Genomic DNA, 21,495 nt, shown 5'->3' on the forward strand with positions numbered 1-21,495 from the left:
CCTATGCCAAAAATAATCAACACAAAAAAGGCTGATGGAATAGCTCAAGTCATAAAGCATTAAGCTAGGGCCCTGAGCATTCAGCTCAGGCCCTGAGTTCAAACCCCAATACTGTCCCTGAAAAAAGATCCTAAAAAACTTTTCATTTAATTACCTGAAAATTGATCCTGGTTATGATGAGTCATTTCTTTCTCCCAATTATCTCTTGACATATCAGATTTTTGTATTAAAGCAACAGGTTCTTTATCCTCTGGTGATCTAATAAAATAACCAAATGATGGCTACAAAATAATTAAACATGAATTAATGTTTCCTAATTTTCAAAAGCTTAGAGAAATTACAGACTATTTTATCTAATAATGGCAACAAATAAAAATTACTTCAACAAGATTGTTCTTTCCATTTAGCCTTAAATAAATGCAGCCTTTTCCTTCCCTAACACTAGCTATCATTTAATCATTAGAACTGTCAAACAAGTTAGCCTAAATCAAAAAATCTGAACTAAAACAATACAATGCCAGGCATTGTGGTATATGCCTGTTAAGAGAGTTAAAGCTGTATAGACAGGACAACAGCAATATGAGGTCAGCCCTGGTCAAAAACTCAGAAAACAGACACAAGTGTACTCAGAAGGCTGAGGATCACATATGAGGTCAGCCTGGACTAGATACCAAGAACACATCTTCTAAAAAGAAAAAGAAAAAAACCAAGTGCCTTTGGCTCACAACCTGTAATCATAGCTACTCAGGAGGGTGAGATCTGAGAATGGTAGTTCAAAACCAGCCTACGCAGGAAATTCCATGACACTCTTATCTCCTCCAGTTAAGTACCAAAAGAGCCAAAAATGAAGCTGTGGCTAAAGTGGTAGAACATTAGCCTTAAGCAAAAAAATTCAGGGGCAAAACCCAGGACCCTGGGTTCAAGCCCCACACTAGAACCAAAAAAAAAAACAACTCAGAAAAATGAGGAAGGGGCTAATAATGTTCGACAAGAAATGTAGTCACTGCCTTACGTATATAACTGTAATCCCTAAAAGAAAAAAAAACAAAAACAAAAAAACACCAAAAAGCCTGTCGCTAGGATTACACCTGTAATTCAAGCTACTCAGGACTCTGAAATCTAGACAACTGCAGTTCATTGCCACCAAGGGAGATAAGACTGTGAGACTCTATCTCTAATTAACCAGAAAAAAAGCAAGGCTGGAAGCATGGCTGAGTTGGTAGAACATAGGCCATTTGCAAGCTAGTGTGTCTCAAGCAAGAACACAAAATCCCCAATTCAAGCCCTAGTATTGACCAAAATAAAAAGAAGGGGGAAAAAAGGAAGGACAGAGAAGGAATTCAGTTACTTCCCTTGGAATCTCAAATCAATCTAGACAGAACATTCTACCTCTGAAGTATTTTTTACAGTCTCAAATTCAAGTTATATTAGCTGTGATTTCTAATACTGTATCTATTACTTTGAAATTCTTATACACTGCCATAGTAAGGATCTGGAGCATTAAGGATACATGAACTTCCCAATCTATGGTACTATTTATTGGGAGGTGGTAGAACTGGGGCAGAAGTGGGGCCAGATGGAAGGAAGTTAAGTCACTGGGACTCTGGCCCCTTCCCCATGTGTTGCTTCCTGGCTGTCTGAAGGTTTTTGCCATGTGCTGCTGCCATGAAGTACATATTACTGTGTTGTCACAGTAATGTTGCCCAAAGCAATAGGCCTAAGCCTCCAGACTGGTACCTCTGAAACCATGAGCCAAAATTAACCCTCCTTCCTTTCAAGTTGATCTTGGCCATTTTTTGTCATAGTAACCGTAAACAAACAGCTATTCTTAGTGAATTCAACTTTAAGAAACACTCTGTCCAAAATCCCAAATTTCCTATAAAGAATTTATCAGCAAATCCTCTGACACCTTCAGGATAAATCTTGAATCCTACTTTTCATCATCATAAGCCTGTCTATGCCACCTCTCTTCCCTTTTAAGCGTATGCCTGCTTTTATTCCTCCTCTATACTTTACTTTTCCCCACCCTAAGATACATCCTAGCCCTCAGACATCATTCAACTGCATAATTAAAGTGTCTTCTCATTTATTCTGTGAAGTAGTTATCACTATTATGAATAACTTTTCTATGTATTAAATTTTATTAAATCAAAATACTCCTGCATTTCAAAACATCTTTTCAGGTAGGAAAAAATGAATTTTAGAATTCTTCCCACCAACCAATCATGCAATAGCAACAATTCTTTCAACATGTTAAGTGCTAAATGTATCATCACAGTTAATTGTTAAAACATCATCTGAAACAACATCCCATTTTAAAAAGGGGAAAAATAAAGCCCAGATAGTTACATAAATTTTTCAAAATTATAGAACTAAAGTTAAATAAGTTATTCAAAATTATAGAACAAGTTAAAAAGACTTAGAACCTGAATCGGATCTGATAACCATAAAAATTTAAGCTTTTAAGTACTACCCTATTCCCTCCCTACAATTACTATGCTGTGGGTATACCATCAAAGCATTCAAAATACAAATTCTGATATTATGGTTTGAATATGTTTTTTTTTTCATTGCTAACATTTTATTATTATTTTCATTGGCCTCATCCAATTCACTTTTTTCATATAATTATGACATCTTATATGTGTAGTTTTAAATGTTTTGTTAGTGGCAGGGGTGGTGGTGGTGGTGGTGGGCATGTGGCTTAGTGGTAGAGTGCTTGCCTAGCATGCATGAGGCCCTGGGTTCAATTCCTCTGTGCCATGTAAAATAAATAACTTTAATAAAAATAGAAAAAAAATAAATGCTTTGTTAGGGCTATCACACAAATCCTATGGTATAAGTACTTTCCTATGTTATCACTTACCTAAATGGTACCTAATATAGTTCCAGTCGGCTCCTATTTTTGGACATTTAAATTGCTTGAATATGTTTTGTTCCCACCAAAACTCATGCTGAGATCTGGTCCCTAACCTTAACAGTATCAAAAGGCAGAGAAGCCTTTCAGAGGCTTTTGGGTTATAAGGCATGGACCACTTGAAGGGATTAATGTAGTTCTAAAGAGTGGATTAGTTGTAGCAAGAGTTAGTTTGGCTCTGTTGGCTTTCTCTTTCTTTCTATCTCACTCTTATGCCCCTACTACTTGCACCTACTTCTCCAATCACAGCAACTACATTAGAGCACATTACAGCACAGGCCCTCAACAGAAACTGATGAGATGGGATCACCTCGTCCTGTACTTGACACCTCCAGAGCTATGAGGAAAACAAACTTTTCTTTATAACTTAATCTTGTATTTTATTACAGCAATACACAATGATCTTAAGATACCAGTAATTGTCATCAATTCCAGCAAATTCCATACTTACTCTTTTCTCACTATTACCACCACCAAGGCAACCAAGAGCTTCAGATCTTTCAGCAAAGAACTCTCCTAATGACAGACATGCATAACTGGCACCATCTTTGTCAAATTCTGATGTGTTATGTGGTTTCTTCAACAGATTATAATTCATTGTAGCTACCCAGGATGAATCCCCAAATGTAGCTGAAATGTTCTGAACATCTATGTTTTCTGCCTAAGAAGAAAGAAAAAAAAAATGTTTTTACCCTATCAAGTTGTCTCCTGAGTCTCCTAATATGAGAAAGTAAAAACTTTCAAATTAATTAAATTTTGATTTTCACATTTTTAAAGCATTGATCCAAACATTTGGACAAATTCAGAATAAGCATTAAAAAAACTCATATTGAATACTTACATTACAATAAGTGTACTTTTAACATATACACCGTATAATCTTTAGAAAGCTTACATCTCCACTAAAATCAGACAGGATTACTTCTTTTAAAAATACTTTTTAAAGACTACAGAAATAGCTATAAGTGCTTTTAAGGCAATTTAAAGCAAATCAAATATATATCTTATCCAAATGCTGGTGTCTCACACCTGTAATCCTAGCTACTAAGGAAGTGAAGATCAGGAAGATTGTATTTCAAGGCCAGCTCAGGCAAAAAGTTTGTAAGAATTCATCTTAACAAATAGCTGGAGCAGTGGTGAATATATGTCATCCCAGCCACATTAAGAAGTGTAAATGATGGGCTGGGAATATGGCCTAGTGGTAAAGTGTTCACCTCGTATACATGAAGCCCTGGGTTCGATTCCCGAGCACCACATATATAGAAAATGGCCAGAAGTGGCGCTGTGGCCCAAGCAGCAGAGTGCCAGCCTTGAGCAAAAAGAAGCCAGGGACAGTGCTCAGGCCCTGAGTCCAAGGACCAGGACTGGGGGAAAAAAAAAAAAAGAAATGTAAATGAACTCTGTGAGCGATTTGCCCGAATCATGTTGTCACTCAGTCAAACGCCTGCTGATGGAAGATAAATATCGCACTCTCCCTAAACACACTGTATAAACTTTTTTTTTGGTTCTTAACCCTTGCCTTGCTGTCACAGTGTTTGCTTGTTGCTGCTATAGTTTTTAACTTTTTTATTTTAATAACTGCAAAAGATAAAATGTCTATACAGACTTTAGCCAGACTATATACAATAAAGCTGAGAATTGCATGGCACTCAGACTTTGTTTTAACAGACATGATGAACAATGGCAACCCAATTGCTTTCATTATGGTAAAATTGCTTTTGCCACCCTTCCATTACAGTATTACTTCACTTTCATCTTTTATCAACAGCTTTCCATACAGTCTGGATATTTCCATGACTAAGCCATTTAAGTGTTCAACACTGTGTATGATACATAATTGATAGCTTGTAAATGAAATGAAAGAATAAAGTTTTATTTATGACTACCAAAAAAGAGTTCATGGTACTGAATGAGCCCAGGTAAAAATCAAGACACTATCTCCAAAGAAGTACCCAACTAGGGGGGGACAGGGGGAGGGGGGGGAGGGGGGTATGAGGGTCAAGGTAACAAACAGTACAAGAAATGTAACCAATGCCTAACGTGTGAAACTGTAACCTCTCTGTACATCAGTTTTATAATAAAAACTTTAAAAAAGATAAAAAAAAAAGAAGTACCCAACTTCTTGGTATGTAAGTATTCTTCAATAATGTAGAAGAATAAAGCAAAAGCTGTCTTAACTACAGAGGGGCACAGTAGCTTCACTCCTGTAATATTAGTTACTCAGGAAGCTGAGATCTGAGGATGATTGTTCAAAGCCAGACTGGGCAGCAAAGTCCATCAGACTCTCATCTCTAATTAACTATCAAAAGGCCAAAAGTGGAGCTATGGCTCAAGTACTAGATAAAGCACTAGCCTTGAGTAAAAGGGTCAAGGACAGCACCCAGGCCTAAGTTCAAGCCTCAAGACACAATAAAGAGATAAGTTCTCTTAACAAATAGCACAAGAAATGTACCCATGGTCTTACGCATGAAGCTATAACCCCTCTATACATCACTTTGACAATAAATAAGTAATTGGGGGCTGGGAATATGGCCTAGTGGCAAGAGTGCTTGCCTCGTATACATGAAGCCCTGGGTTCAATTCCCCAGCACTACATATACAGAAAACGGTCAGAAGTGGCACTGTGGCTCAAGTGGTAGAGTGCTAGCCTTGAGCAAAAAGAAGTCAGGGACAGTGCTCAAGCCTTTAGTCCAAGCCCCAGGACTGACTAAATAAATAAATAAATGAGTAATTATTTTTTAAAAAACCAAAATCAGATAATTTACTACTTTGAAGGAACTAAACATTCTGCCTATATTTAACTTAAATCAATAAACAAAAGCTTTTGAATTTTAGAGCAAATATTACAAACCTGTACAAACTGATGCTCTTTATTAAACTCTTCTTCATCTCTTGCAATCAAATCCAATGCTTCAGCTTAAAAGAAATAAGGGTTAAGTTTACATATCACACTATGCAAACACAGAAATACAAATCAGGGGGCTGGGGATATGGCCTAGTGGCAAGAGTGCCTGCCTCGGATACACGAGGCCCTAGGTTCGATTCCCCAGCACCACATATACAGAAAAACGGCCAGAAGCGGCGCTGTGGCTCAAGTGGCAGAGTGCTAGCCTTGAGCGGGAAGAAGCCAGGGACAGTGCTCAGGCCCTGAGTCCAAGGCCCAGGACTGGCAAAAAAAAAAAAAAGAAATACAAATCAGGACAACAAAATACCATGGAAAACAATTTCTCAAAGTGCATGAAACTTCCATCTACATGGCTTATGTACTTGCAAAAATGTCTATCAAGTGCAGAGAGGAAGGGAAGATAACACAATCATAACATGCAATGCATATCCTACAAAATGAAGAAAACTGAGGGGAAGGTTTGGGTTGGGAAGGAAAAGGAAGAATAATGAAAGGGGTAACACTGATCAAGAGGAACAGTATTCATAAACTGCTTTGTTGAATGGCAACTACTTTGTATAAAGAAAATTATTAAAATAAATAAAAATGCTTCACCCTAAAAAAATTAAAAGAGAATACATTCTATGATTGTCTGAAATTGTCAAATTTTTGCTAATAAACATGCTACTATACCATGATTTGCCAAAAGGTTTTACAACTAAAGTGTTGTGTTTTTTTTAAGGAGTCCACTTAACCAGCTGGGCACCAAGTAGCTCACACCTGTAATCTAGCTACTCAGGAGACTGAGATCTGAGGATCACAATTTGAAGCCAGCCCCCAGGGAGTAAAGTCCACAAGACTTGTATCTCCAATAAACTGCCAAAAGTAGTTAATGTTTTACATTTACTTTTGAACAGTGTGAAATGCAGGGGTTTAGTTCCAGTCTTCTTTTGTGTGGATACCCTGTTTTACAAGTTTAAGAAGCCTTGTTTTAGAGCCTTGTTGAATATCAGGTGGTTGGTTGTAGCTCCACTGGCTCTTCTATGAGTCTTTCTATCACACTGAACTAAGTGTTTTGGTATGAACACTGTGCTGTTTTTATTATAGCTCTGGAGTATAGCTTGAAGTCAAGGATTGGGATAACTCCAGCATTGCTCTTTTTGCTCAGGATTTTTTTTGGTTATTTGTGATCTTTTGTGCTTTGATGTAAATTTTAGGATGTTTCCTATTTTGGTGAATAATATCACTAGAATTTTGATGGGGATTACATTGAATCTATAGTTCACTTCTGGTAATATAGTCACTCTCATAAATTAAATTCAGCTGACTGATGAACATGAGATGTCTTTCCATCTTCTAATGTCTTATTTTTCCCTTTCTCTCTTTTTTCCTGCTTGTCCTGGGACTTGAGTCATAGGCTTGGGAACCATCCCTGAGCTTCTTTTGGTTCAAGGCTCTTGCTCTACCATTTGAGCCACAGTGCCACCTCTGGCTTTTCCTGAGTAGTTTATTGGAGAGGAGAGTCTCATGGGCTTTCCTGCCTTGTCTGGCTTTGAACCACAATCCTCAGGCCTCATAGCTAGGATTACAGGCTTGAGCAATCAGATCCCAGCGCCTTCTTAATTTCTTTTATTCAATATTTTATAGCTTTCATTGTAAGGATCTTCCTCCTCCCAGGTCAGGCTTATTTATTCCTAAGTACTTAATTTCTTCTGAGGCTATTATGAATAGTTCCCAATTTCTCATTATTGGTACATAGTAAAGCTAATGATTTTGGTGTATTGATTTTATATCCTGCATCTTTGTGCAATGTATTTTATTACATCTAAGAGTTTTTTGGTGGAGTATTTTAGGTCTTTTAAGTAGGAATAATGTGATATCTTCCTTTACTATTTGTATTCCTTTAATTTCTTGCCTTATAGCTCTGGCTAAAATTTCAAGCACTTTATATTGAATGAAAGTGAAGAAAGCAGGCTGCTCCTAAGTTTAGAAAAAAATGCTTGTAGCTTTTCTTCAATACAATGGGAAGATATTTTATTTATTTATTTATCTATTCATTCATTCATTTATTGCTGGCTCTGTGTTTTGAACTCAGGAGTATCATGCTTGCGCAGCTGGTACTCTATCATTTGAACCATACCTCTAGCCCTACTTTTTGCAACTTATTTTGGAGATAGAATCTTGTGGACTTTTCTGGCTGGCTTTAAACCACAATCCTTAGATATCAGACTCCTCAGTAGCTAGGATTACAAGTGTGAGACATTGGCACCCAGCATTGTCCTAGTTTCATTGTTTATAATGATGTTCTGAGATTTCTATCTTTCTGAGATTATGTGTTATGATGTTCTGTCTGTATTGTTCAGACACATCAAATTCTTCCTACAAAATAATCATATTCTGAAAGCTATTCACTAACTCATATAGGAAAAAAGGCTTGCGTCTGTCAGTCATGATCATTTCCTGAAACAAAGAGAGTAAGTCACAACAGCATTCCTTTGATTTCTTCTAAGACCCATATTCTTACAGGATTGTAAAGGACTTTAAAAGCTTTCCTTGGCCAATTTTAAAATTCTCTTCTGAGCCTAAGAAATATTTTGGTAACTGAAGTTACCAAAGTCCGTCCATTCTGGAGCAATAATAAAGAAAATGATAGAAAAAAAGTAATAGAAAAAATAAAATCATGTGAGACATGAGGGAAAAAGCTGAGCTAGAGCATAAGGCTCTGAGTTCAAACCCTGATTGTGGCGCACACTTGCACACACACGCGCGCATGCACACACACACACACAAATAAAGTGATTATCTAAATACTTACATCCAGACCTGAAATCTTCATTTATTTCATCATTTGGAGACATGTGTAAATCTTGTTTGTTATCAAAAGATGCATAATAGGCAAGGTCAGTGACCCATTTGCCCTCTTCATTTTGATAGACCACATTCGGTGAAAGATCTCTCCCTAAAAAATTAAAATTCCAAAAATACCCAATGGCACATGTAGTAATTAAAGTTATACACCTTTAAATACATTTTTTGTGGCTACTTCAATATCAATAGTACTTAAGACTCTCCAAAACAAGACAGAAAAAGGGGAAAACTGCTACCTGCTGTGGCTCATGCCTGTAATCCTAACTACTTAAGAGACTAAGACGTGAAGATAATGGCTCAAAGCTAGTCCAGGTAGAAAAGTTCATGAGACTCTTATAAGAAGCCAGAAGTGGAGCTGTGGCTCAAGATGCAGGGCTCTAGTCTTCAGCAAAAAACCCAAGGGACCATATCCAGGCCCCGACTTCAAGCCCTCGTACACGTACACACACACACACACACACACACACACACACACACACACACGGAAAAAGAAAAAAATCCATCGCCCCTATATAGGCCCTAACTTCAAGCCCTAGGACAGACACACACACACACACACACACACACACACACACACACACACACACACACACACACACACAGAGAGAAAGAGAGAGAGAGAGAGAGAGAGAGAGAAATCCATCTCTCCCAGCCAAAAAAGTACGTCTGTGACTACAACAAGCCAGCCTACAAAAGTCTGTAGTAGAAAATGAGAAAAAAGGGGGCTGGGAATATGGCCTAATGGTAGAGTGCTTGCTTCACATAAATGAAACCTTGGGTTCAATTCCTCAGCACCACAAATATAGAAAAAGCTAGAAGGGGTACTGTGGCTCAAGTGGTAGAGTGCTAGCATTGAACAAAAAAAAGAAAAAAGAAGCCAGGGGCAGTGCTCAGGCCCTGAGTTCAAGCCTCAGGACTGGCAAAAAAAAGAAAAGAAAGAAAATGAGAAAAAAAAAATGAAAAGTACACAAAGAGGAAAAAAAAAAACTTTGCTGGAGGGGTGGCTCAAGCTGTATAGTGCCTAGTTACCAATTGGGAGGCCCTGAGTTCAATCTCCAATATTGCAAAAAAAAAAAAACACCACAAAAAAACAGAAATGATACACTTAGACTAGATCTATGCTTAAAGGCACTATTTCTGAGCACAATTCCTCTATTAACAATACATCATATACTTAAAAATCTTTAAAACCCATAAAACATAAAGTATTTCAATATGAATACTGGCAAGCTCCAAGTGAAAACATGCTTTTCAAAGTGTGTAACCATGTTATGTATTTCTTTATTTCTATTTAATGAGAAAATAATCCACTTACTCTTTTCAATTGACTCATGACATTCACAGGTTATCATTCCACTATTTGATGACCAAAGATTATTAGTGGAGTTGATTATGTCATCATCTGTGGGCATCAAACACTCAGTGCCCACATCTCTTTTAATTGAAATTGGAGGAGTCTCAGTGTCTGAGCATCTATCCATATGCAAAACTCTTTCTAAATCTGACATCAAATGCTTACTTTGATGATGAGACTCTTCCCCATCTTTTATGGAATCAGTGCATTCAAAATCACTTCGTTCAACATTTGCAGTATGAAAATAAATTGAGTTAAGTTTCTCACTGGTAGCAGTTAGAGTCTTCTCCGGAATGTTTTCTCTTATCCTTTCCTTTAAAAATAGGTAACAGAGCAACCTAAGTTTTATTTTTCACTGTTCATTTTAAACTTTTGAGAAAAATGACATAATTGATAAAAATATTGGTGATACTAAGTTGCAGACTCTATAGTATTCACTATATTCTAGACTATGTATAAATTAGTGTCACACAACTTACCAAAATACAGCTTTGAAAATGTGGATCCAGCAAACACACGTCAACAGACTTAAAAACTAGAATTAGATTCCTCTTATCCATTAAGATGATATAACTGTGAATTTAACTTTTTATAATTTCTAATAAAAGTTTCTACACAAGTATTAAGCTCATTAGTAAGATCTGCTCCAAAACTAATATGAAAAAAAGCCACTGAACACACATATATTAAAAGTTTTGTTTTTCTTTTAACCAAGAATAATGGCACATTATTGTAATACCAGCTATGTAAGGGGGAGAGGGGAAAAGACTGTGAATTTGAGGTTAGCCTAGTCAAATTAGGGGATCTTATTATAAAAACAAGGCAAAGGGGTTGGGAATAGGGCCTAGTGGTAGAATGCTTGCCTCATATACATGAAGCCTTGGGTTCAATTCCTCAGCACCACAAATATAGAAAAGGCCAAAAGTGGCACTGTGGGCTCAAGTGATAGAGTGCTAGCCTTGAGCAAAAAGAAGCCAGGGACAGTGCTCAAGCCCTGAGTTCAAGCCCCAGGACTGGCAAAAAAAAAACAACAAAAAAACAACCCCCGCCCCCCACACACACACAAAGCAAAAGGCAGGAGGAATAGGTCAAGTTGTAGAGTGCTTGTCTAGCAAGAATGAGGCCCTGGGTGGGTGCAATCACTAGTACCATTCGGGAAAGATTGCTTTTGAGGATCCCACTAACAATTATATCACAAATGCATTCATTGCATTAACTAAAGGAGCTGAAAACGTAAGGTTACATAGCAGTGCTATGCAGAATTGCCAAAATTTAGAAGTCTTCAATTGGTGAATAAATTGTTGCATTTCCTTGTCTAGATATGCTAAAACTATGAACACATAAGATGATGCTAAGTGAAATGAGCTCCATGTTATGGAAACAAGTGTTATATCATTGTTGTAATTATTTTCAACATGCCATGTGAAACCGTAGCTTTTTTTTTTCTCTTGTGTTCCCTTCTTGTGGTTGTACCCCGGCTATCACTGTATCTCATCTGAGTACCCTGTATACTGTATATACATGTATTCGAACCAGGGAAGGGAAAGGGAATATCAAAATCGAGAGACAAAGGATAAAAAGACAAACAAAAAGCAATACTTACAAAAGCATTTGGTGTAAACTAACTGTACAACTCATCCAGGGGAGAGGAAAAGGGGGAGGGGGAGGTGGGGGGGGAAATGAGGGAGGAGAAAACAAGTTGAACAAGAAATGTACTCACTGCCTTACATATGAAACTATAACCCCTCTGTACTTCATTTTGACAATAAGGGGGGGGGGGGAGAATCTATGAAAAACAAGACTGAAAATAAAGAGAATAAAATACAAAAAGAAAAAGAAAAGATAAGGAGTTCTAAACACATGATTAAGTGAAAGAATTCATGCTGTAAAGGCTACACACCCAATGATTTCAACAATACAACAGTCTTCAGAGATAGTGAAAAGATGAGGGAATGGGAAAAAATTGGTCAAATGGTAGAAAGTTCAGTGAGATAAAAAGGAAGTTTTTGACATTGATTGCACATATGGTGGCAATAAGGTAGCCTTCACAGGTGATATTAACCTTCACTTCCTCCCTCCTAATCATGAGCCAAAAAATTGCTTTTCACTATAAACTTCTTTTATGAAACACTAAGCACACTGAGGCAGGTGCTGGTGGTTCACACCTATAATCCTAGCAAGTCAAGTAGCTGACACTTAGAGGATTGATTTTGAAACCAGTTGGGAAGAAAAGTTTCTCCAAAATAATCAACAAAAAACTAGATTGGAAGAAGGCTTACACAGTAGAGCCTCAGCCCTGAACAAGACAACCAAGCAAGAGCAGGAGGCTCTAAGCTCAAGCCTCAGTATACTAGTACAACAAACAAATAAAAACTAGGATACAATGGCAAAACTATCCTTCAGAAGTGAGGGCAGCTAGGCACTGGTGGCTCACACCTGTAATTTTAGCTATTCAGGAAGCTAAGATCTGAGGATCGTGGATCAAAGCCAAGCCCAGGCAGGAAAGTCCTTTCCTATATTTTTCAAAAGTCAACAAGTTATTTCTTTGAAAGAAAAAGTGATATTATGCAAACACAAAAGATTTCTTATTCCTTTTCATAAAATGTTTAAGAAAATGCATATAACTTACTCTGCTCTGATCTGGAAAAATACCCTTCAAACTTCCAGCCCTTTCATTCTCAATCCACCAGTTACTAGGGTAAAATGACAATACACCATCTTCCTGCGATCTACTATCAACAGTACCTATAGAATTACCTGAAAAATAAAGGAAATAGTTAATAGAACAATGTCAATGTTTGAGTAATCTAATAACTGCTTATTAGTCCAATTATTACAGTAAACCTAATATTTAGCATTGATATGAGAAAAATAGCAAATTGCAAACAGGAGAGAATGAGCATCAGTAAGCAATAATAAACATGACAAATGTGCTACCATAAAGAAAATTAGGTTATCAATTCTTAAGTGTCTCAAAAAAAAATACAATCAGTCCAAATAGTAACTCCAAGATTAGTATTATACCTCTTTTTCATTTATTTGTTTTTGTGCCAACTCTGGGGCTTTAACTCAGGACCTGAGTGTTATCCCTGAGCTTTCTTACTCAAGGTTAGTACTCTACTACTTGAGCCACAGCTCTACTTCCAGCTTTTTTGGTGCTTAATTGGAGATAAGAGTCTCACCAACTTTCATTTCTGAACTGGCTTTGAACTGTGATCCTGAGATCTTCAGACTCTTGAGTACAAGGAATACAAGCATGAGCCACTGGCACCCAGGTGGTATTATACTTCAACACTACCAATTTAACTTAGATATTAATATAATTATTTTTAGTGCCTCTTTAACAAGCTATTACACCAAAATTAAGAAAACAAGTAGTGTACTGATAGCTCATACTTATAATCCTAGCTACTCAGGTTGTTATCACATTTGGATCACATTTGGAAGCCAGCCCAGGCAGAAAAATCTGTAAGACTCCATCTCCAAATTAACCAGCAAAAAACATGGCTGAGGGAAGTTCAAGCAAGCAAGCAAGCAAACCGAGCAAGTGTGAGGCCCAGAATTCAAACTCATGCCCCAAAGAAAACTAATTTACAATAATATGTAAAACAAAAATCACTTGGAAGCACATTTAAACCAAGGAAGTAAATAATTTCTTATCCAGGTCTTATTAAAAGTTCTTTTGAAAAATTTTAGACTGAAGATTTGAAGAGACAGAATAGTTAATATATGATAAATCACAACAAAGAAATAATTTAAAGGAAAAAAGATCAAGTCAAGCACACAATTTAAGAAAAATGGAATCAAATTTCAACACTTACTGGTCCCAGGTAGACAAACAGTGTGGGCTTCCTCAGACTCTTTGTAAATTGTTTCAGAATTTCTTGAAGAGTCTGAACCATGGTGAGAACTGTTACATTCTGACTTAGAGTTTAAGCTACTGTTTTCATTTGCCTGTTGAAAGAGTATCTATCTTAGCTGTATTAATCTTTTCAAATAAAACATTTTGAGGAACAAATGTGGAAAGCAGAGAATGTCTATTATATTGAGGAATACAGTTAACAAATGCTAAGGATTTAGAAAAATCATCATTTCAACTGCTAGTGTAACACTAGTTTTCAAGAGAACTTCACTAGTTTCCAAGAGAGCTTCAGAGAGCTTGCTTTCAGATTCAGATTCAGGGAAGAAACTACTATGGAGGGAGAAAGAAAATGAAAAGGTGGGGGCTGGGGATATAGCCTAGTGGCAAGAGTGCCTGCCTCGGATACACGAGGCCCTAGGTTCGATTCCCCAGCACCACATATACAGAAAACGGCCAGAAGTGGCGCTGTGGCTCAAGTGGCAGAGTGCTAGCCTTGAGCGGGAAGAAGCCAGGGACAGTGCTCAGGCCCTGAGTCCAAGGCCCAGGACTGGCCAAAAAAAAAAGAAAATGAAAAGGTGATATTAACAATTGGTTTATATAGACAAAGGGTGTGGTGATTCCCACTGTAAGTTTTTTCATTCTTTTTTGTTCTGAGACAAGAGTCTTGCTACATAGTCCAGGCTAGCCTCAAATTCAAAATACTCCTTCCTCAGTCTCCCTAGTTCTGGAATTACAAGGACAGACCACCAGATCCAGGCCTATTTTTCATGTTTTGTAAAGGGGGGGGCCTGAAAAATATACATTTCTCATCAAAGAAGCAAAGAAAATCAAACTATTTAATTTGTTACATATAATGTGAAAATCCTAATTTTTAATGCCAAATTTCTGAAAAATTCTAAGAATCATAAGATTGTGACTGAATTAGGATTCAATCAGCATACCTGACTAGCATCACTTTGGGGTAATTTAAAATATTCTTCTGGAGATTCTTGTCCTTCTAGGTCTTCATATATTATTCCTGGTATTGCTAGTTGTTCAAAGTAAGCTTGCAAATGTTCATCATAAAACTCTTCATCATTAATATCATCATCTATTAGTAAAATGTAGGAAAAAGAGAATAGGTTTTAAAGTAGGAACTAACTACACATAACTTTTTTGTCAAAACATAACACGTCAATGGACACTGAGTTCATTGTTACATTTGAGATGAGCAAACTATTATAATTTTAAGTAGCTAAAAGTATAGCATATTCGTGTAATTATTAACCACTGAGAGAATAGGACAGATTCTGAATTCTACAATGTTAGGACATGATAAAACATCACAAATGGGTAGGAAAAGAGTAGATCACTCACAAAACCATACAGCAAATAGTGAACTCTACAAACTAAAAGGGTATATAAAAGATATCCACAGAGCATGGAGGGGAGGAACAGAGAGGAGAGGAAGGGGCACTGCAGTGATTCTCCATGTTCCATGGCCGGGCCTGCAGAGCCACAATAGTTTGGCCCTAGCCTACTTTTCTGAGTTTCTTTACCAGTGCGGCCTACCAAAGGTGCTGTAAAAATATCTTGCAAACTGATGGCTAATCCTTAATCATGGTTTTAGCTGAAGTTGTTCTGCTTCAAGAAAGGGTTTGGTCCAAACCCCTTCATTTTTCCAGAGAATATCACAGATAACTTCTTCTGTCATAACTAATCTATCGCTTCTGATGCTTAAGCAACATCTTTGACTGTTGAAATATACTTTGTGCAACCTAAGTTTATGCATTTGGGTAGGGCCTCTTAAAAGATAGATGAAATATTTTGTTGTTACTCAATTTCTTAACTAGTAGTGCTTTACAGTGTGTAAACCCTCTAGGTGGCTAATTAGGTACCCTAATGATGTCAAACTAAGGGGTGAGTATAATCTTATCAGAAAAATCCTATCACTTAATAGAAGTGACCATTGAGCACCAGTCAGGAAGAGGAAAATGATTAGTCAAAAGAGAAATAATAAGTTGGCATAGTAATTGCTATATCACAGATATGAAATAAAGGAGAGTAGCACAGTAAACATGTGCAAATACAAATTACTACTATGCAGTACCCGAAGAGTCTTCCAAACTGGCCAGTGACACAAGTTTCTCATTTTCTAAGAAGCTAACATGGCTTAAGTCACTAGTGAGAGTCTTGTCTTCTTTTCCAGCATCAGGCACAACAATCTAACAGAAATAAAATGACATATAAGAGAAGCACACTCCCTGCTTTCAAGAGAACAGTAGGAATTTACAAAAAGGACCAAGTATTTTCTCAATCCACATTGTGCACACTTTCTGAAAAATAACAATTTTGTCACTAAAGAATGAGCTGTTTTACATGTATCACTAACTTTCCTTCTAGCCCCATCAATTAACACAAGCCTAAAATTTAAGGTCTCAATCAAATTGTTAGTACATGTCAGGAGAATCATAGTTCATATATTAATACACAGCTGAATTAGAGCAATACAAGGTTTACTCTTTTTTTTTTTCTGCCAGTCCTGAGCTTGAACTCAGGGCCTGAGCACTGTTCCGTGGCTTCTTTTTGCTCAAGGCTAGCACTCTGCCACTTGAGCCACAGTGCCACTTCTGGCCTTTTCTATATATGTGGTGCTGGAGAATTGAACCCAGGGCTTCCTGTATGCGAGGCAAGCTCTCTACCGCTAGGCTACCTTCCCAGCCCCACAAGGTTTGCTCTTGATTATAAAAATAACAGAAAAACTGGGTGCCAGTGGCTCATGCCTACAATTCTGAGATCTGAGGACCATGGTTTGAAGCCAGCCTGAGCAGGAAAGTCCAATCTGTGAGACTCTTCTCCAATTAACTACAAAAAAGCCAGAAGTGTAGTTGTTGCTCAATTGACAGACTGCTAGCCGTGAACACAACAGCTCAAGGCCAGCACCCAGGCCCAGAGTTAAAGCCCCACTGCAAAAAAAAAAAAAAAAAAGTAGAAAACAGGCCTTAGTAGCCTTTAGCTAAGCAACCATACCATACCATAACATTGAAACAACTATTTATCTGATCCTCACCCAGGGGCTATGGAGTTCTAAAGGACACTCAAGGCTCAGAATGAAAATCCATTTTCCTCTAAGTATCAAATCTTTTTCATACTTACATTAAATATATACATTGAAATAACTGAAGCCAGGCACTAGTGGCTCACATCTATAATTTTAGGCACTGAGAACGCTGAGATCAGAGGATCACAAACTGGACAGAAAAATCTGTAAGATTATTTCAATTAACTAACCAAATGGTGGACTGAAGGTCATGGCTTAAGAGGTAGTGTCAGCTTTGAGCAGGTAAGGGAGAACTCAAGGGCCCTGAATTCAAGCCATGGTACACACACACACACACACACACACACACACACACACACACACACACACACACACACAGAGAGAGAGAGAACTGGTACTAGGTTTAAGAGCTAGACTTCAAAATACACATTAAGTTTTAGACAAAAACATGAAATGTCAACAATTTTATACTTAGGGTGGATAGAACTGAGCATATTTCCTAAACATAGGCACAGGATAGTGCCGGCATCACTCTTGAGTCTTATTTCCAGAGATAAATTACCATTTCTTTTAAGGCTTCATCATGCCAGGTATAAGAAAAAAACTTCTAGGGCTGGGAATATGGCCTAGTGGCAAGCGTGCTTGCCTTGTATACATGAAGCCCCAGGTTGGATTCGCCAGCATCACATATATAGAAAACAGCCAGAAGTGGTGCTGTGGCTCAAGTGGCAGAGTGCTAGCCTTGAACAAAAAGAAGCCAGGGACAGTGCTCAGGCCCTGAGGCAAGCTCCAGGATGGCAAAAAAAAAAGAAAAAAACTTCTAATATTAAAGAATGTCTATAAAGGGCTGGGAATATGGTCTAGTGGCAAGCGTGCTTTCCTCATATACATGAAGCCCTGGGTTCGGTTCCTCAGCACCACATATATAGAAAACACCAGAAGTGGCGCTGTGGCTCAAGCGGCAGAGTGCTAGCCTTGAGCAAAAAGAAGCCAGGGACAGTGCTCAGGCCCTGAGTCCAGCCCCAGGACTGGCAAAAAAAAAAAAAAAAAACAGAATGTCTATAAAATATGAACCTTTACGCCCCTAAAAAGTGTAAAATTTTACCTTGTGCTCTTGATTATTCATCCACGATTTTAAGCAAAAGTCAAGAGGTGAATCTAATTAAGAAAACACATACAAAAACAATCTGATAAGATAAATTACTTTATCAAATACCAAAAAACAACAAATTAATTTTACCTTGAAATACACGTACTTTCAAATGAGAGTATTGAATTTTATCTTTCTTCAGTTAAAATGTTTTTGAATGTTAGGATGGAAAAATCATAAAATATGAATATGAATCCACTCAAGACTTTAAAACTTATGCCTTGTATGGAATATAGGGAAGAGATGAAAAATGACAGACAAACTCAAGCTATAAATGATGACCCTCAATTTTTTGTTTTTTTGGTCAGTCGAGGGGCTTAAGCTCAGGGCCTGGCTACTATCTCTGAGTTCTTTTTGCTCAAAGCTAGCACTCTACCACTTTGAGCCACTTTGGGTTTTCTGGCTGTTAATTGGAGATACAAGCCTCAAGGACTCTTGCCTGGGCTGGCTTTGAACCATGATCCTGAGATCAGCCTCGTCAGTAAGTAGGACTACAGGCATGAGCCACCAGTGCCCAGGTTTAGCTTCGATTTTCCAACAAGTGAACACATAGAGGATTCAATAAATGCCTTATAATACAACGTAGCTGCTACCAGATACTAATTCAAACATACCAAAAGGGACTACCATACATGCAAGATGATAAGAAAATAATGAAGCTCATCTCCATTTTTTTTTTTTTTTTAGAAGTCACAGCAAAGTCCGAGGCCTTTATTCTGGGATTGGATTTATATAGCAGTAATGGCGACAGGAAGGGGATGGATTTGGAGTGACTAGCTAGGCATGGTGATAGGCTGGTTAGGCTGTCCACCAAGAGTAGGACCACCTCTGGGTTCATCACTGGCGGCCATCTTGGCACACACGCGGCGGGAGGCGGGGCTGGTTAGAGCCGCCTTTCCGGTTCTGGGCCAGGAGAAGGCAGGTGGGGCTAGCAGCCACGTGGCCCCAGGGCTGGAGAAGAGGTGGCTGTCTAGGACAGCTTCTTAAAGCTGCAAGTCAGTGCCCCACAATCTGCTCCATTAACAGAACAGTGGTCATATAAGAAAATGTTCATTTTTAGAGATGCATACAAAAATATGCAGAAACAAAATGGTGTTTGTAATGAAAAAAGCATAAATAAATAAGGCTGAGAATATAGGTCAGTGCTACAGTGCTTGCCTACATGTATGAGGTTAAGTTTGACCCCAGTTTGATGTAGCTATCTGATAGCCTGGTTTCCAATGAAAAGGAGACTGTAGCTTAAACTAGTCAAAACAAGAGAGCTTTTCCTATAAAAGCATAAATATAGTTAGGTACATGTCAAACCTGAACATAAGGCAAATGACAAAATACACACGAGGAAATATATTTCTATCAGGTGCTGGTGGCTCACACCTATAATCCTAACTATTCAGAAGGCTGAGATCTGAGGATTGTGGTTCAAAGCCAACACAGACAGGAAAGTCCATGAGACTCTTATCTCCAATTAGCCACCAAAAAAAAAGCCAGAAATGGAACTATGGCTCAAGTAGTAGAGTACTAGCCTAGAGCAAAAAAGCTTAGGAATAGTTCCCAGGCACTGAGTTCAAGCCCAGTGATTAACACAAAATGGGAAGGAGAAGAAGAAAGGGAAGGGGAAAGGAAAGAAAAAGGGAAGGGAAAAGGGAATGGAGAAAGGGGAAGAGAGAAAGGAAAAGGGAAAGAAGAGAATTTCGGTACCTGGTACTTGTTCCAGTGGTGAAACTCTATGCAAAAGATCCTGACTCTGCAAGGGGGCTGTACTTTTAGTTTGCTCCTCTTCTGCTCTTGGTTTATCACTTTGAAAAGTAGACTGTTTTGTGAAAACATTTGACAAATGTGGACTTTCTTTACCGTTCTTTTTCCTAAAGATGGAAATCTTCATTTTAGTGAGTCAGAATAATAAAATGTTATAGATAATAAATAATAATAAATATAAATATTGTAATAATATAAATGTCAGAGATAAATTTCTATCAATCAGTTGTACATTTCATCTTCCAAAAAGAAAATTAGTCACATACAGTGAAAAAAAAAGTATTTCTAGGTGCAGCCCAACAATGCAACCAGTAATGCTCTTCTTGGTTATTCTTGGGACTGCATCAATATGCTGGGTCCAGATGACTTTCTAGATATCCCTTCTCCCGAGAATCAAGAGGGAACTACTAATAGAGCACTGGTGAAGGCAAAGGATTAGGATTAGCTACATGGAACACAAGGGCTTGAGCACCCTATGTTCCTGGCTACTCAGAAGGTTGAGATCCAAAGGACTGAGACTCAAAGCCATTCTAGGCAGAAAAATCCACAAGACTTCATCTCCAAAATAACCACCAAGCTGGGCACCAGTGGCCCACACCTATAATCCTAGCTACTCAGGAGGCTAAGATCTGAGGATTGAGATTCAAAGCAGCTGAGGCAGGAAAGTCCATGAGACTCTTGTCTCCAATTAACAACCAGAAAACCGGAAATGGTGCTGTGGCTCAAGTGCTAGAACACTAGTCTTGAGCTGAAAAGCTCAGAAACAGTACCCAAGCCCAGAGTTCAAGCCCCAAGACTGACCAAAAAATAAATAAATAAAAAATAACCACCCAAAGGCCTCTAATCCTAGCTACTCAGGTAACTATTATCTGAGGCTCATAGTTTAAAGCCAGCTTGGGCAGGAAAGCCTGTGAGAGACTCTTATCTCCAACTAAAACACACATATACACACACACACACGCACACACCACAAGTACAGCTGTGGCTCAAGTGGCATAATGGTAGTCTTGAACACAAAAGCTCAGATATATTGTCCAGGCCCTGAGTTCAAGCCCTAGAACTAGGGGAAAAAAAGCCAGGCTGGAGATGTGGCTTAAATGGTAAGAGTGCAAGGCATGAACTAGCAATCTGATTGAAAACATGCCCTCTGTTCAAGCTCAATTACTGGCTCCAAGTACTCATTACCTTACTTATGTAACTGTAACCTTTATTATAAAAAAAGTTTTTTTTAAAAGGAAACTCCCGGGGGCTGGGAATATGGCCTAGTGGCAAGAGTACTTGCCTCATATACATGAAGCCCTGGGTTCAATTCCTCAGCACCACATATATAGAAAACGCCAGATTTGGCGCTGTGGCTCAAGTGGCAGAGTGCTAGCCTTGCAAAAAGAAGCCAGAGACAGTGCTCAGGCCCTGAGTCCAAGCCCCAGGACTGGCAGAAAAAACAAAAACCAAAAAGGAAACTCCCAAGGATCCTCCACATTTATAATTTCACCATTATCATCCTCTGCATGGGACTAAGTCAAAGATGCCTTCATATATCCATTTTAGTTCCTATAGTAAAACCAGGACTCCTCATTGCCAGTAGTCTAAACCCTATAAAACCGCACATCCTCGACTTCCTTTCTCCCACTGTGCTTCTGGATGGACAAGGTCTGAACCTCTTCT

The 21,495-nt window shown here is 38.2% G+C and overlaps 1 protein-coding gene across 5 annotated transcripts in view; it reads right to left on the reverse strand.

The window, feature by feature from the left end:
* The window catches only part of Cep192 (centrosomal protein 192), a 107,888-nt gene that overhangs the window by 74,769 nt on the left and 11,624 nt on the right, over positions 1 to 21,495 (reverse strand). For 3 of the 5 annotated variants that reach the window (XM_048363095.1, XM_048363093.1, XM_048363094.1), the window contains exons 5-14: positions 18,031 to 18,083; positions 15,975 to 16,089; positions 14,827 to 14,975; positions 13,845 to 13,977; positions 12,653 to 12,780; positions 10,189 to 10,336; positions 8,617 to 8,760; positions 5,769 to 5,833; positions 3,369 to 3,578; positions 155 to 281 (exon numbers count right to left, since the gene is read on the reverse strand). In XM_048363095.1, coding sequence (XP_048219052.1) covers positions 155 to 281; positions 3,369 to 3,578; positions 5,769 to 5,833; positions 8,617 to 8,760; positions 10,189 to 10,336; positions 12,653 to 12,780; positions 13,845 to 13,977; positions 14,827 to 14,975; positions 15,975 to 16,089; positions 18,031 to 18,083 — 1,272 coding nt within the window. Of the gene's footprint in view, positions 1 to 154; positions 282 to 3,368; positions 3,579 to 5,768; positions 5,834 to 8,616; positions 8,761 to 10,188; positions 10,337 to 12,652; positions 12,781 to 13,844; positions 13,978 to 14,826; positions 14,976 to 15,974; positions 16,090 to 18,030; positions 18,084 to 19,773; positions 19,952 to 21,495 lie in introns of all 5 variants that reach the window. The other 2 variants (XM_048363097.1, XM_048363096.1) reach the window with 2 other exon arrangements.

Source organism: Perognathus longimembris, chromosome 15, assembly GCF_023159225.1.
Source record: "Perognathus longimembris pacificus isolate PPM17 chromosome 15, ASM2315922v1, whole genome shotgun sequence".
Classification (NCBI taxonomy): Eukaryota; Metazoa; Chordata; class Mammalia; order Rodentia; family Heteromyidae; genus Perognathus; species Perognathus longimembris.